The 14,464-nt window shown below is 68.4% G+C and overlaps 2 protein-coding genes across 2 annotated transcripts in view; one reads left to right on the top strand and one right to left on the bottom strand.

The window, feature by feature from the left end:
* Positions 1 to 2,753: 2,753 nt before the first annotated feature.
* CBX5 (chromobox 5) lies at positions 2,754 to 9,862 on the bottom strand. The gene is given in 6 exon segments (XM_086478664.1): positions 2,754 to 2,864; positions 2,866 to 2,920; positions 3,059 to 3,156; positions 6,941 to 7,127; positions 7,206 to 7,360; positions 9,728 to 9,862. Coding segments are annotated over 6 exon segments (729 nt in total). The 3' UTR covers positions 2,754 to 2,765.
* The window catches only part of HNRNPA1 (heterogeneous nuclear ribonucleoprotein A1), a 12,579-nt gene continuing 7,975 nt past the window's right edge, over positions 9,861 to 14,464 (top strand). The window contains 9 exon segments of the mRNA XM_086478599.1: positions 9,861 to 10,044; positions 10,100 to 10,565; positions 11,984 to 12,041; positions 12,043 to 12,102; positions 13,130 to 13,276; positions 13,388 to 13,546; positions 13,548 to 13,599; positions 14,215 to 14,307; positions 14,415 to 14,456. Of these exon segments, the coding sequence (XP_086334725.1) occupies positions 9,861 to 10,044; positions 10,100 to 10,565; positions 11,984 to 12,041; positions 12,043 to 12,102; positions 13,130 to 13,276; positions 13,388 to 13,546; positions 13,548 to 13,599; positions 14,215 to 14,307; positions 14,415 to 14,456 (1,261 nt within the window).

The raw sequence follows: 14,464 nt of genomic DNA, 5'->3' as shown, positions 1-14,464 counted from the left end.
CACGGATCCATCCTCCACCCCCCAAAGGTGCCCCAACCCACCCCCTAACAGGGGAAACCGAGGCACGGAGCCACCTCCCCCCACTCCACCCCCACCCCCCCCCCCCTCACCGAAGTCGCAGGGGGGGTTCCCAGGCGGAGTCGAGGGGGAAGGGGGGGAGACGTGGCTGAGGGGGTCCCCAAAGGGCGGCAGCGACCGCAGCAGCAGCGCCCTCTGCTTCCTCTCCAGATCCTCCTCCTCCTCCTTCACCGGCACCAGCACCAGCTCCCCTCCATGCTGCCACCCCCCGGTGCCTGCGGAGGGGAGAGAAGGGGGGGGACGGGGCAGGAGGTGAGGGGGTGACTGTGCTGCCCCCCCCCCCCGCCCCGAAAACAGGGGAGGAAGAGCCCCAGCACCTCTCTGCCCTGCCCCCTGCCCCCCCAGGGCCCTCGGCTGTCCTGAAGCACAGGCCTGAGCCCCTCAACTGCCCCCTCAGGGCCCCCCAACTGCCCCCTTACCCCAGCCTTGGGCCCCCAAGGCCCCACAACGGCCCCCTTACCCCAGCCCTGGGCCCCCAACTGCCCCCTTACCCCAGCCCTGGGCCCCCAAGGCCCCCCAACTGCCCCCTTACCCCAGCCCTGGGCCCCCAGCTGCCCCCTTACCCAAGCCCTGGGCCCCCAAGGCCCCCCAGCTGCCCCCTTATCCCAGCCCTGGGCCCCCAACTGCCCCCTTACCCCAGCCCTGGGCCCCCAGCTGCCCCCTTACCCCAGCCCTGGGCCCCCAAGGCCCCCCAGCTGCCCCCTTACCCCAGCCCTGGGCCCCCAGCTGCCCCCTTACCCCAGCCCTGGGCCCCCAAGGCCCCCCAACTGCCCCCTTACCCCAGCCCTGGGCCCCCAACTGCCCCCTTACCCCAGCCCTGGGCCCCCAAGGCCCCCCAACTGCCCCCTTATCCCAGCCCTGGGCCCCCAACTGCCCCCTTACCCCAGCCCTGGGCCCTCAAGGCCCCCCAACTGCCCCCTTATCCCAGCCCTGGGGCCCCAGGGCCTCCAACCGCCCCACAGAGCAGCCCTGCCCCCCCGGAGCCTCCCAATTACCCCCTCAGACCCCCCCCCCCCAACCCCAGCCCTATACCCCCAGGACCCCCTAACTGCCCCACAGGCGCAGTCCTGCCCCTCAGGGCCCCCCAGTTGCCCCCCCCCAGCCCTGGCCCTGTACCCCCGCGGGCCCCTCAGCCCCGGCCCTACGCCCCCCGCCCCCCCCCAGTCCCCTAACGACGTCAGGTGACGCCACACAACGTCACACCGACACCTCCCCCCCCCCCCCCCCCCTCGGGGCCTACCTGCGCGCCGCGGCGGAACCCCCCGACCGCGCCGCTGCCGCCCGCCCCGCGCTTGACCCTTGACCCGCTCTGGCCCCGCCCCCCCCCCCCCCCTCCCTTCGCGCAGCGCCTGCCGGGAGATGGAGTCCGGCGGGCCCCGCCCCCCGCCCCGCCGCCTTCCCGGCGTGCCCCGCGCGGGGGTGAGCCCTTTGTCTGCGCGGGGCCGCGCGCTGCATCACGGGGGCGGCGCGCGGAGTTTCCCATCGTGCCTTGCGGCGGGGGGACCACCCCCCCCTCCCCCTCCCCCCCCTCCTCCAGACTCCGCCCCCCCGCGGGGCGCGAACGCGCGTGGGCACGGGGGTGGGGTGGGGGGAGCGCGCGCGCGCGCGGTCATGACCCCACAGAGCCGGGGTGCGCCGCCGGGGAGGGAGGGGCGTGGCCTCTTCAAACCCCGCCCCCTCCCCAGGGCGGGGGGGGGGAGGGGGGGGCGGTGCCGCGCAGGGTTCGGCGGCGCAAGGGCGACCCCTGGCGGGGGCGGGCGGCGCCTCGTCCCGGGGCGGGGGATGGGCCCCCCCGAGCGTGTCCCCAAGGGTGTCCCCAAACCCCGCCCCTCTCCCCCCCGGGACCCCCTCAGCTGCCCCACGGCCGCCCCCAGAGCCCCCCGGTCACCCCCCGAAGGGGTCCCGTGCGGGTCCCCCCCCCCCCCCCCGGCTGCAGCGCGGCGTCGCGACCACCAGGTGGCGCCAGAGGCGCAGCCGAGGGGACCCGGGGGGCGGGGGAGAGCTGGGACACCCCCCCCCCCCCCCCCCCCCCGCTTTCTTACAGGGGGGAGCTGGCACTCCTGGCTCCCCCCTAAAACGGGGGGTGGTCCCAATCCGGGATGGGGGCCCATCCTGACCCGGTACTGGGGGTGAACTGGGCCGTACTGGAGATCCTGCTGTCTCCCCGCGCCCCCCCCCCAAATAAAGCGGCGGCTCCTGAAAAGTGACCGTTTATTGGAAGCAAATACGAGGGGGGGGACACGGGACGGGGGACCCGAGGGGACCCCGGCTAAAAACACCGACCTTAGAAAAACAGCAAAAAATGGGGGGGGTCAAGCCCCCCCCCCCGACCTGCCCCACCCCCTTGGCTGGGGAGGGGGGTGGGGGGGGATACAGGGTGGGGGGGGGGCGCCCCCTTCCCCCTTCAGACACCCCAAAGAGAAGACTGGGGAGCTGGGGGAGGGGAGAAGCATTGTGTCACCCCCCGCCCCCCCCTCCCCCTCCCCCTCCAGGGCATGACTGTCCCTCCCCTGTCCCCAGGGGGGCTTTGGCGGGGGAGGGGCAGGGTGATCCCTGGGGACATGGTGTGGGGGGAGGGGACACACACGCGCGCACACACGCACGCGCACACACACACACACACACGCACGCACGCACACACGATGATGGGGGGAGGGGCTATGTACAGGGTGGGGGTGGGGGCCGCCTTAGCTCCTGGGGGTCTCGCCGCGCTCTTTGCTGTCCGTGTCCTCGGGGTAGGCGTGCCAGGTCAGGCGCTCCTCGTAGAAGGCGATGACAATTTGGGGGACACTTGAGGTTCGCCTCCTTCGCCAGCACCAGGTCGGCCTCGTCCGTGTCCTTCCTGCAGGGGGGAAGGGACACACACCCCCCCCCCCCCCAAAAGTAAAGGGACGGGTTCAGGGGACACCCCCCCACACCCCCCCACAAGAGGGGGTTGTCCCCGCTCCCCACCCTTGGGGACACGAGGGGGTGGCCTCACCACTTCATCAGGAACATGAGGTCCCCGCAGGAGTCGGTGGCGCCGATGATCTTCTCGGGCTCCAGCCCCCGCTCGAAACCCCGGGCGATGTCGTTGCTCTGCAGATTTTTTGGGGGGGGAAAAAAAAAAAGGGGGGTTTGGGGGGTGAGGGGGATGAAGGGGTGCGGGCACGCTTGGGGGGAGGGGGGTACAGCCCTGGTTTGGGATGGTTGGAGGTCTCAGGGTTGGGGATGCCTCCCCGGGGGTGGGGGTGGTGGCACTGGGCACCCATCGCCAGGGGCCCGTCCCCACCGTGGTGACACTGGGTGCCTGTCCCTGCGGCTGGGTGTCCATCCCAGCGGCGGTGGCACGGGGCGTCTGTCCCCATGGCTGTCACACTGGGTGCCTGTCCCCATCGTTGAGTGCTTGTCCCCATGGCGGGGTGCCCATTTCCATCCCTGGGTGCTTGTCCCCTTCCCTTGGGTGCCTGTCCCCCTCCCTGGGTGCCCACTCCTGTCCCTGGGTGCTCATACCCCACCCCTAGGTGCCTGTCCCCCTCCCTTGGGGGGCTCATACCCATCCCTGGGTTCCTGTACCCCTCCCCTAGTTGCCTGTCCCCCTCCCTGGGTGCCCATCCCCACCCCTGGGTGCCCATCCCCACCCCTGGGTGCTTGTACCCCTCCCTGGGTGCCCACAGCCCACCCCTGGGTGCCCATCCCCTCCCCTAGGTGCCTGTCCCCACCCCTGGGTGCCCATCCCCACCCCTGGGTGCTTGTACCCCTCCCTGGGTGCCCATCCCCATCCCTGGGTGCTCATCCCCACCCCTGGGTGCTCATACCCCTCCCCTAGGCGCCTGTCCCCCTCCTTGGGTGCCCATAGCCCACCCCTGGGTGCCCATCCCCACCCCTGGGTGCCTGTACCCCTTCCTGGGTGCCCATAGCCCACCCCTGGGTGCCCAAACCCCTCCCTGGGTGCTCATATCCCTCCCCTAGGTGCCTGTACCCCTCCCTGGATGCCCGTACCCCTCCCTGGGTGCCCATCCCCATCCCTTGGGTGCTCATACCCCTCCCTGGGTGCCCAAACCCCTCCCTGGGTGCTCATACCCCTCCCCTAGGCACCTGTCCCCTCCTTGGGGTGCCCATAGCCCACCCCTGGGTGCTCATATCCCTCCCCTAGGTGCCTGTACCCCTCCCTGGATGCCCGTACCCCTCCCTGGGTGCCCGTCCCCAACCCTTGGGTGCCCATAGCCCACCCCTGGATGCCTGTACCCCTCCCTGGGTGCCCGTACCCCACCCTTGGGTGCCCATACCCCTCCCTGGGTGCCCGTCCCCATGGCGTTACGGCAGAGCTGGCATTCCCTGGGCTCTTCCCTCCGCCCGTCCCGCTCCGCCCCAGCAGCTGCAGCCCGAGGCCGCCCCAGCCCCAACCCCCCGATAACACCAGCGCCGCCAACAGCCCACGCGCCGGATCCGGCCGCCGGGAGCGGGACGGGGGAGATAAGGGCCAAGGAAACCATTCCAGAGGGGTGAGGTCACTCCACAAGGCGGCCAGTACCGGGGCAGGGAAAACCAGTAAGAAAAAAAGAGACCGCTGACCAGAAGTAAGGGGGTGGTACTGGTACAACTGGGGGGCATGGGTTGGGGTAGGGGTCCCTCTCCGGAGGCGCCCAGCTCGAGAGGAACTGGGAACCTTCCCTCGACCCCACGTTCACCAGTGGGACCCCGGGGGTGGGCCCTGTCACGACGTAACCCCCCCAACCACGGGTGGGTGCCCGTCCCCATCGTGGGGACATCGGGTGCCCGTCCCCTGGCTGCTCGTTCCCCTGGGGGGGGTGGCAGCTGCCCAGCCCCATCCCTGCGTGTCCAGCCCCATCCCGGGGCTGTTGGGTGCCTGTCCCCATCCCTGGGTGCTTGTCCCCATCCTGGGGATGCTGGGGACCTGTCCCCATGGTCAGGTGCCTGTCCCCATCCCTGGGTGCCTGTCACCATCCCGGGGATGATGGGTGTCTGTCCCCATCCCTGGGTGCCTGTCACCATCCTGGGGATGATGGGTGTCTGTCCCCATCCCTGGGTGCCTGTCACCATCCCGGGGATGATGGGTGTCTGTCCCCATCCCTGGGTGCTTGTCCCCATGGCCACGGGCCTGTCCCCATCCCTGGGGGCCCATCCCCACGGCTGCGTGTCCAGCCCCATCCCAGGGATGTTCGGAGCTGTCCCCATGGCTGGGTTCTTGTCCCCATGGCCAGGTGCTTGTCCCCATCATGGGGATACTGGGTGCCTGTCCCCATGGCCGGGTGCCTGTCCCAGTCCCTGCGTGCCTGTCCCCATCCCTGGGTGCCTGTCCCCATCCCTGGGGACAATGGGTGCCTGTCTACATCCCTTGGTGCCTGTCCCTGTCTTTGGGTGCCCGTCCCCATCCCAGGGACGCTGGGTGTCTGTCCCCATGGCCAGGTGTCTGTCCCCATCCCTGGGTGCCTGTCCCATGGCTACGTGTCCAGCCCCATCCCAGGGATGTTTGGTGCCTGTCCCTTTCCCTGGGGGCCTGTCCCCATCCCAGGGATGCTGGCTGCCTGACCCCACGGCCACGTGCCTGTCCCCATCCCTGGGTGCCTGTCCCCACCCCTGGGTGCCCATCCCCATCACAAGGTCACTGGCTGCCTGTCCCCATCGCAGGGATGATGGGTGCTTGTCCCCATCCCTGGATGCCTGTCCCCATCATGGAGATGCTGGGTGTCTGTCCTCATCCATGGCTGCCTGTCCCCTTGGCCACGTGCCTGTCCCCATCCCTGGGTGCCCGTCCCCATCTCAGGGATGCTGGGTGTCTGTCCTCATCTCTGGGTGCCTGTCCCCATCCCTGGGTGCCTGTCCCCACAGCCAGGTGTCTGTCCCCATCCCTGGGTGCCCATCCCCATCCTGGGGATGCTGGGTGCCTGTCCCCATCCCTGGGTGCCTGTCCCCATCCCTGGGTGCCTGTCCCCATCCCAGGGATGCCGGGTGTCTGTCTTCACAGCCAGGTGTCTGTCCCCATCCCTGGGTGCCCATCCCCATCCTGGGGATGATGGGTGTCTGTCCTCATCTCTGGGTGCCTGTCCCCACGGCCAGGTGCCTGTCCCCATCACAAGGTCACTGGCTGCCCATCTCCATCCCAGGGATGCCGGGTGTCTGTCCCCACAGCCAGGTGTCTGTCCCCATCCCTGGGTGCCTGTCCCCATCATGGGGATGCTGGGTGTCTGTCCCCATCCCTGGGTGCCCGTCCCCATCCCGGGGATGACGGGTGTCTGTCCCCATCCCTGGGTGCCTGTCCCCATCACGAGGTCACTGGCTGCCCATCCCCATCCCTGGGTGCCTGTCCCCATCATGAGGACACTGGGTGTCTGTCCCCATGGCCACGTGCCCGTCTCCATCCCTGGGTGCCCATCCCCATCCTGGGGATGCTGGGTGTCTGTCCCCATCCCTGGGTGCCCGTCCCCATCCCAGGGATGCTGGGTGTCTGTCCCCACAGCCAGGTGTCTGTCCCCATCCCTGGGTGTCTGTCCCCATCATGGGGATGCTGGGTGTCTGTCCCCATCCCTGGGTGCCTGTCCCCATCCCAGGGATGCCGGGTGTCTGTCCCCACAGCCACGTGCCTGTCCTCATCCCTGGCTGCCTGTCCCCACAGCCACGTGCCTGTCCTCATCCCTGGCTGCCTGTCCCCACAGCCAGGTACCCGTCCCCATCACGAGGTCACTGGCTGCCCATCCCCCATCCCTGGGTGCCTGTCCCCATCATGAGGACATTGGGTGTCTGTCCCCACAGCCAGGTGTCTGTCCCCATCCCTGGGTGCCTGTCCCCATCCTGGGGATGCCGGGTGTCTGTCCCCATCCCTGGCTGCCCATCCCCACCCGGGGGGCCCCCCCCATCTCACCTCTCTCTTCTTCTTGGCCCTGACGTCCTCCCCGCTGGCGGGCAGCCCCCCTTTCCTCTTGGCGCCCTCCGCCTTCTCCCTCGGTTTGGTCCCATCACCCTCCTTCATCTTCTTGTACTTCCTCATAAACTCCGAGATCAGCTCCGGGCAATCCAGGTTCTTCTCCGGCTCCCAAGTGTTGTGTTCCCTGGCGTCAAAGGACCATCATCATCATCATCATCATCATCAACCCCTCTCCCGTGCCCCCCTCGCCAGCGGGACTCACTCGGAGAAGCCCTTCCACTTGAGCAGGTACTCGGCCTGGCCCTTCACCACGCGCCGGTCCAGCACCTTCTCCACCACATACTCCTCCTCGTCACCCGAGGACGAGCTGTCGGCTGCCCGCTTGCTCCTCTTGCCATAGCGCAGCGCCCACGGGTCCTGGAGGGAAGGGGGGGGGACACACACACAGGGGGTTAGTGGGGACCCCCGGGCCACCCAGCGCCCCTCAAGTGAGATGAGGGTGAAGGAGACGACGCCTCCCGAAGCAATTTGGGTTAAAAGCGCTAAAAACGGTGGGGATTTAAGCACGGGGAGGTGTGGTTTGGGTTAAACCCCCCAAACAGTAGGGATTTAGGCACAGGAAAATGTAATTTGGGTTGAAATCCGCCCAAAACAGTAGGGATTTCGGTACAGGGAAGTGTGATTTGGGTTGAAAACCCCCCAAAACAGCAGGGATTTCGGCACAGGGGAATGTAATTGGGGTTAAAACCCCATAAAACAGGGGGGATTTAGGCATAGGGAGATGGGATTTGGGTTGAAAACCCCCAAGATGGTGGGGATTTGGGCAAAGGGAGATGAAATTTGGGTTAAAGCCCCCCAAAACAGTAGGGATTTGGCACAGAGAAATGTGATTTGGGTTCAAGCCCTAAAACAGGGGGGATTTAGGCACAGGGAGATGTGATTTGGGCTGAAAACGCCCAATATGGTGGGGATTTGGGCAAAGGGAGATGGAATTTGGGTTAAAACGCCCCAAAACAGTAGGGATTTAGGCACAGGGAAGTGTCATTTGGGTTGAAAACCCCCAAGATAGTGGGGATTTGGGCAAAGGGAGACAGAATTTGTGTTAAAGCCCCCCCAAAACAGCAGGGATTTAGGCACAGGGAAGTGTGATTTGGGTTGAAACCCCCCCAAAACAGTAGGGATTTAGGCACAGAGAAATGTGATTTGGGTTCAAGCCCTAAAACAGCGGGGGTTTAGGCACAGGGAAGTGTGATTTGGGTTAAAAACCCCCAAGATGGCAGGGATTTAGGCACAGGGAAACGCTTTGATGGAAAAGCCCGTTTTCCCACGACTTTATAACACAGCGAGAAAAATCTCACCCCATTTTAGAGGCTTTAAAGGTGAATTAAAAAGGGGTGAGGAGGGAAAAAGCGGGGGAAACCTCACACTCTCCCTGATTGTTTTGGGGTCAGTTTGCTGCTTAACAGCAAAACCCCACCAGTGAAAACCCCAGGGGTTTTAAAAAAAGCAGGTTTTAAGGCACACAGCCAAAATGTCCGGGGATTTAAAATCTTGAATTTAGTGGTTTTTTTAAATTCAGGCTTAAAAAAAAAACCCAAAACAATGGAGCCAAGAAATCCCTCATCCTCCCTGTGCCCCGGGGTGGCATTCCCTGACAGGGCCGGGTTTGGGTGCAAAAGGGGAGATTTTGGGTGTAAAAGGGGAGGGGCTTGGTGCAAAAGAGGAGGGGCTTGGTGCAAAAGGGGAGGAGCTTGGTGTAAAAAGGGGAGGGTTTGGGTGTAAAAAGGGGAGGGGTCGGGTGTAAAAAGGGGAGGGGTTTGGTGCAAAAGGGGAGGGGTTTGGTGCAAAAGGGGAGGGGCTTGGTGCAAAAGGGAGTGGTTTGGTGTAAAAAGGGAGGGGCTTGGTGTAAAAAGGGAGGGGCTTGGTGTAAAAAGGGAGGGGCTTGGTGTAAAAAGGGGAGGGTTTGGGTGTAAAAAAGGGGAGGGTTTGGGTGTAAAAAGGGGAGGGTTTGGGTGTAAAAAGGGGAGGGTTCTGGTGTAAAAGGGGAAGGGCTTTGGTGTAAAAAGGGAGGGGTTTGGTGTAAAAAGGGGAGGGGTCGGGTGTAAAAAGGGGAGGGGTCGGGTGTAAAAAAGGGGAGGGGGTCGGGTGTAAAAAGGGGAGGGGTCGGGTGTAAAAAGGGGAGGGTTCTGGTGCAAAAGGGGAGGGTTCTGGTGCAAAAGGGGAGGGAACGCAGCCCCGGGGCGTCGCATCCCCAAAGCCGTGTGTGTTTGTCCTGGAGGAACAAAAGAAAAGCTCCGTTTTGAGGCCCAAAGTGCTGTTTTGAGGCAAAAAACCGCCGGTTTGAGGCAGAAAAGCGCCGGTTTGGCTCGGACCAGCTTCTCCCGGCTCTCCCGCCCCGGGGGGGCCGGGCCAGACCAGGCCGGTCCCGGTGGCGGCGCGGCCCGGGCCGGTCCCGACGCTCGGCGCTGCACAGGGCCGCGGGGGCGGGGCAAAGAGCGCGCCACCGCTCCCCACTGGCCAGCGCTGCCGCCGCGTCCGCTCGCGTATTGGCTAAGCGCGCCGCCGCTCGACGCCGCCCCGCCCCACCTCCCCCTCCCCGCCACCGTTGGCTCGACCGGCAGTCACTCCCCGCGCCGTCCCGCCCCTCCGCGGCCCCCATTGGCCAAGCGGACCGCGGCTCGCTCCCGCCCCCCGCCGCAGCCATTGGCAGGCGCGCCTGCCCATCCCGGCAGCGGAGCCCGCCCCCGCCCTGCCCCCCATTCATCCGCTACCCGCCGCCGCTACCTGGGCGGGGAGCGGCTCCGGCGCGGGCCCGTCCGCCGCGGTCTGGCCGCCCCTCCGAGCCGCCGCCGCCGCTCCGCGCTCCGCCCGCCAAAACCGCCCGCAGCGCGCAGGCGCCGCCGGCCGTGCTCCGCGCATGCGTCCGCCTGCCCCCCCACCCCCCCTCCTCATTCCCGGCCCCTCGTTACGCATGCGCCGAGCCAGGTCTTACCTTGGGCGCCGGCGGGCTAGTGGCCCCTCCTCGCCGCCGCCGGGACTCGCCGCCGCGGCGCCGCCGCGCCCTGCTGCTGCCGCCCGCCGCGCCGCGCTCGCCTACCTCCGCCGGGCCCGCCGCCGGGCAGAGCTGAGCGACGGCCGCGCCCTCCAATGGGAAAGGCGGCGCCGCGGCGCTAGCCAATGAGAGGGAAGCGCAAGGCGGGACCGCCAGCGAGGGAGCCAATCGGAGGAGAGACGGGGAGTCTCCGGGCCGGAGCGGGAAAAGCGGCGCAGGGCGGGGCCGCGGCGGCCTGGCCCAATCCGTGAGGCGCCGAGGCGGGATCTCCCCCGCCGCGGCCAACCGGCGGCGGCAAGCGCGGGCGGAGCGGCTAGTCGCCGCCAATGAGGCCGCGTCGCTCGGGCCCGCCGCCCAATGGGAGGCGGCGCGGGGGCGCGGCGCGGGCGGTGCCGCCCAATGGGGAGCGGCCGAGGGGCGGGCGGACGGCGGGGGCGGCGGAGTGAGGCGGCGGCGCTCGCGTCGCTCGGCCCCTTTCTGTGTCGGCGCCTCGCAGAGGGAGCATCGCGCGCTGAGCCGCCCGCCGACCAGCCCGCCCAGCCCCGCGCCGCCGCCATGGCCAAGTCCGAGGTAAGCGCCCCGCCGCCCCCCAGCCCCGCCCCGCCCGTCCGCCGGCCCCCGCCGCTCGCCGCGGCCTCCCCGCCCCCGCCGCCCCGCTCGCCGCTGCGCGGGCCGCGCGCACTGCGCCTGCGCGCATCGCCCGCCAGCCGCCCTTTGCGCAGGCGCCGAAGCTTAGCGGCGCGCCGGGGGGCCGCCGCGGCGCATGCGCAGCCCTGAGCGCGCCCGCTGTCTCTTCCCCCCCCCCCCCCCCCCTTCCCCTCCCCGCCGCGGCTCCCCGCGCGCGGGGCCACGTGCGCGCCTTTGTGCTCGGGTGGGCGATGGCGGCCGCGCCGCCTCCGCGCATGCGCAGGGCGCAGGTCGGGCCGGGGGGCGATGGCGGGGGGGGGGGGGGGGGGGGGCTCGGTGGGGAGGGGGGGGTGATGGCCGGAGACCAGGCCCCGATGGAGATTTCGGCCCCCCCCGACAGGGGGGCGGCGGGGGGGGGGGGGGGGGGCTCGGGGGTTCTTTCGGGGCCCGGTTGGCCGCACAGAGTGGGGGGGGGGGGGGGGGGCGGCGCTCAGGGGCCTGGTCGGCCCCACAGACGGGGGCTTGGGGGGGGGGGGCTCAGGGGCCTGGTCAGCTTCACAGATGGGGGCTGGGGGCGAGGGGTGGGGTGTTCAGGGTCCCTTTGGGCCTGGGAGAGTTTAGGGCCTCCTTGAGGCCTGGGCGGCATCACAGATTAGGGCTGGGGGCGGGGGGGGGGGGGGCGTCAAGGGTCTGTGCTACCCCCCAGATGGGCACTGGGGAGGCTTCGGGTCCCTTTAGGGCCTGACCCACAGCTTGGCCTTGGGGAGGGGGTGTCTCAGGTCCCTTGAGGGCAAAGGCAGCCTCACGGATTGGGGCTGGGGGCTCGCAGGGTTTTCCCGGGGCCTGCTCGGCCCCGTGAATGGAGGCTGGGGGTCCCCAGGGTCTCCTGGGGGAGGGGGACCTGTGCAGCCCCAGAGGTTGGCACTGGGTGTCTCAGGGGAGGCCTGGGCCAACCCACAGATGGGGGCTGGAGGTGGGGGGTCTCCCTAGGGCTGAGGCCAGCGCTGGGGGGGGGGGGCAGAGGGGTCCCAGGCAGGGGGGGCTGCCTATGAAAGGGTCTCCCCATGGGGCTGGAGGAGTACCAGGAGGCCCCATAGAGAGATTTTTGGGGGCGATGGGGGACTTTTTGGGGCAGAAGGCGGTGCAGTGCGTCCAGTGAGGAGGGGGCTGGGTCCAGTGAGGCCTCCCTGGAGCTGTGGTGGTGCGAGGCAGTCCCAAGGGGGGGGCATTTTGGGATGACAGGGCCTCCCTGGAGCTGGGAGGATACAAGGGGAAAGCCACGTAGGAGGTTTGGGGGTGACAGAGCCTCTGTGTAGGGGAGGGGACCCCCCCCCCCAACCTGTGTCACCCCCTCCCCACAGTCCCCGAAGGAGCCCCGAGCAGCTCCGCAAGCTCTTCATCGGTGGCCTCAGCTTCGAAAACCACAGACGAGAGCCTCCGCAGCCACTTCGAGCAATGGGGCACCCTGACCGACTGCGTGGTAAGGGGCCCCCCCAAAACCTTCCCCTCCCTTCCCCCCCCCCCCCGTGTCCCCCACCTCCTCCTGCCTGCCCCCAGCCCCTCTGGTGGGGGGGTGTGGGGGACACACAAGTGTCAGCTTTTGGTGATCCAAATTGGTGGGGGTTTGAGGTTTGATGGTGTGGGGGGAGGAGGGGAGCAGCCATGGAGCTGGGGAGGGGGCTCAGCACCACGGCCTGATGTGTCCCACCTCCTCCCAGGGGAGGAGGGGAGCAGCTGGGGGAGGGGCTGCTGGTGGTGGGGAGGGGGCTCAGCACCGCAGCCTGATGTGTCCCACGTCCTCCCAGGGGATCAGGTGAGAAGGAGAGTGGCTGGGAGAGGTGGAGGAGCTGGGGGAGAGCAGCCATGGAGCTGGGGAGGGGGCTCAGCACCATGGCCTGATGTGTCCCACGTCCTCCCAGATGATGAGGGGGTGGAGGAGGAGCTTGGGGAGGGGGCTGCTGGTGTTGGGGAGGGGGCTGCTGGTGTTGGGGAGGGGGCTGCTGGTGTTGGGGAGGGGGCTCAGCACCACGGCCTGATGTGTCCCGTGTCCTCCCAGGTGATGTGGTGAGGAGAGAGCCGCTGGGGGAGAGCAGCCATGGAGCTTGGGGAGGGGGCTGCTGGTGTTGGGGAGGGGCTGCTGGTGTTGGGCAGGGGGCTCAGCACCACAGCCTGATGTGTCCCTCGTCCTCCCAGGGGAGGAGAAGAGTGGCTGTGAGAGCTGGAGGAGCTGGGGGAGAGCAGCCATGGAGCTTGGGGAGGGGGCTGCTGGTGCTGGGGAGGGGCTGCTGGTGGTGGAGGGGTGCTGCTGGTGTTAGGGAGGGGGCTCAGCACCACAGCCTGATGTGTCCCACGTCCTCCCAGATGAGGAGAAGAGTGGCTGGGAGAGGTGGAGGAGCTGGGGGAGAGCAGCCATGGAGCTCAGGGGGGCTGCTGGTGGTGGGGAGGGGGTTGTTGGTGTTGGGGAAGGGGCTCAGCACCGCAGCCTGATGTGTCCCACCACCTCCCAGGTGATGAGGGACCCCAACACCAAACGCTCCCGAGGCTTCGGCTTCGTCACGTACTCCTCGGTGGAAGAAGTCGACGCCGCCATGAACGCCCGGCCGCACAAGGTGGACGGCCGGGTCGTTGAACCAAAGAGGGCCGTATCCAGAGAGGTACTGAGCGGGGGGGGCGGGGGGGCTTCAGACCCCACCGGGTGGCTCTGGCAGAGGTTTGGGCTCCCCCTTGACCCCAAACCCCTCCTGATTCCTCTTCCCCCCTCCCAGGACTCCCAGCGGCCCGGAGCCCACCTGACAGTGAAGAAGATCTTCGTGGGGGGCATCAAGGAGGACACGGAGGAGCATCACCTGCGGGATTATTTCGGGCAGTACGGCAAGATCGAGGTCATCGAGATCATGACGGACCGCGGCAGCGGCAAGAAGAGGGGGCTTCGCCTTCGTCACCTTCGACGACCACGACTCGGTCGACAAGATCGTCAGTAAGGCCCGACCGAAAGGGGGGAGGGGGCGCCCGGCTGGGTGGCCCCCCGCCCCCGAGGCTCTGGCCCCCCGCCCCCTCCCCCGAGGCTCTGCCCCCCCCCCCCCCGCCCCTGAGGCTCTGGCCCCCCCCCCCTCCCCCGAGGCTCTGGCTCCCCCCTCCCCCGAGGCTCTGCCCCCCCATAGTCTTTCTTCCGCCTTCCCATAGTCCATCTCTACCCCCTGCCCCTCAATCTCTGCCCCCCTCCCCTGGACCTTTTTTTTGCGCCCCCCCCCCCCCCCCCCCCCTCCTGGACCTTTTTTTGCCCCCCCCCCCCCCCCCGCCCCTCGACCTCTTTTTGCCCCCCCGCCCCTCGACCTCTTTTTGCCCGCCTCCCCTGGACCTTTTTTTTGACCCCCCCCCCGCCTCTTGCCCCCCCCCCGACCTCTTTTTGCCCCCCCCCCCGACCTCTTTTTGCCCCCCCCCCCGACCTCTTTTTGCCCCCCCCCCCGACCTCTTTTGCCCCCCCCGACTCTTTTGCCCCCCCGCCCCCGACCTCTTTTTGCCGCCCCCCCGCCCCCGACCTTTTTTTGCCCCCCCCCCTCAACCTTTCTTGCCCCCCTTCCCCCCCCCGCAGTCCAGAAGTACCACACGGTGAACGGGCACAACTGCGAGGTGCGCAAGGCCCTCTCGAAGCAGGAGATGGCGAGCGCCTCGGCCAGCCAGCGAGGTGAGCCCCCGCCCCGGCGCCCGCCGCCCCCCGCGCCCCGAGCTGCGCCAGACCCCGCTGCCTCCGCTGTTCCTAAGGCTGTCCCCCCCCGCCGCCCCCTCTCCTAGGCCGCAGCGGCTCCGGCAATTTCGGCGGCGGCGGCCGCGGAGGCGGATTA

This window comes from Leptosomus discolor, chromosome 27 (genome assembly GCF_034619465.1).
Source record: "Leptosomus discolor isolate bLepDis1 chromosome 27, bLepDis1.hap2, whole genome shotgun sequence".
Taxonomy (NCBI): Eukaryota; Metazoa; Chordata; class Aves; order Leptosomiformes; family Leptosomidae; genus Leptosomus; species Leptosomus discolor.
This window is presented reverse-complemented; position numbering and strand designations above follow the sequence as displayed.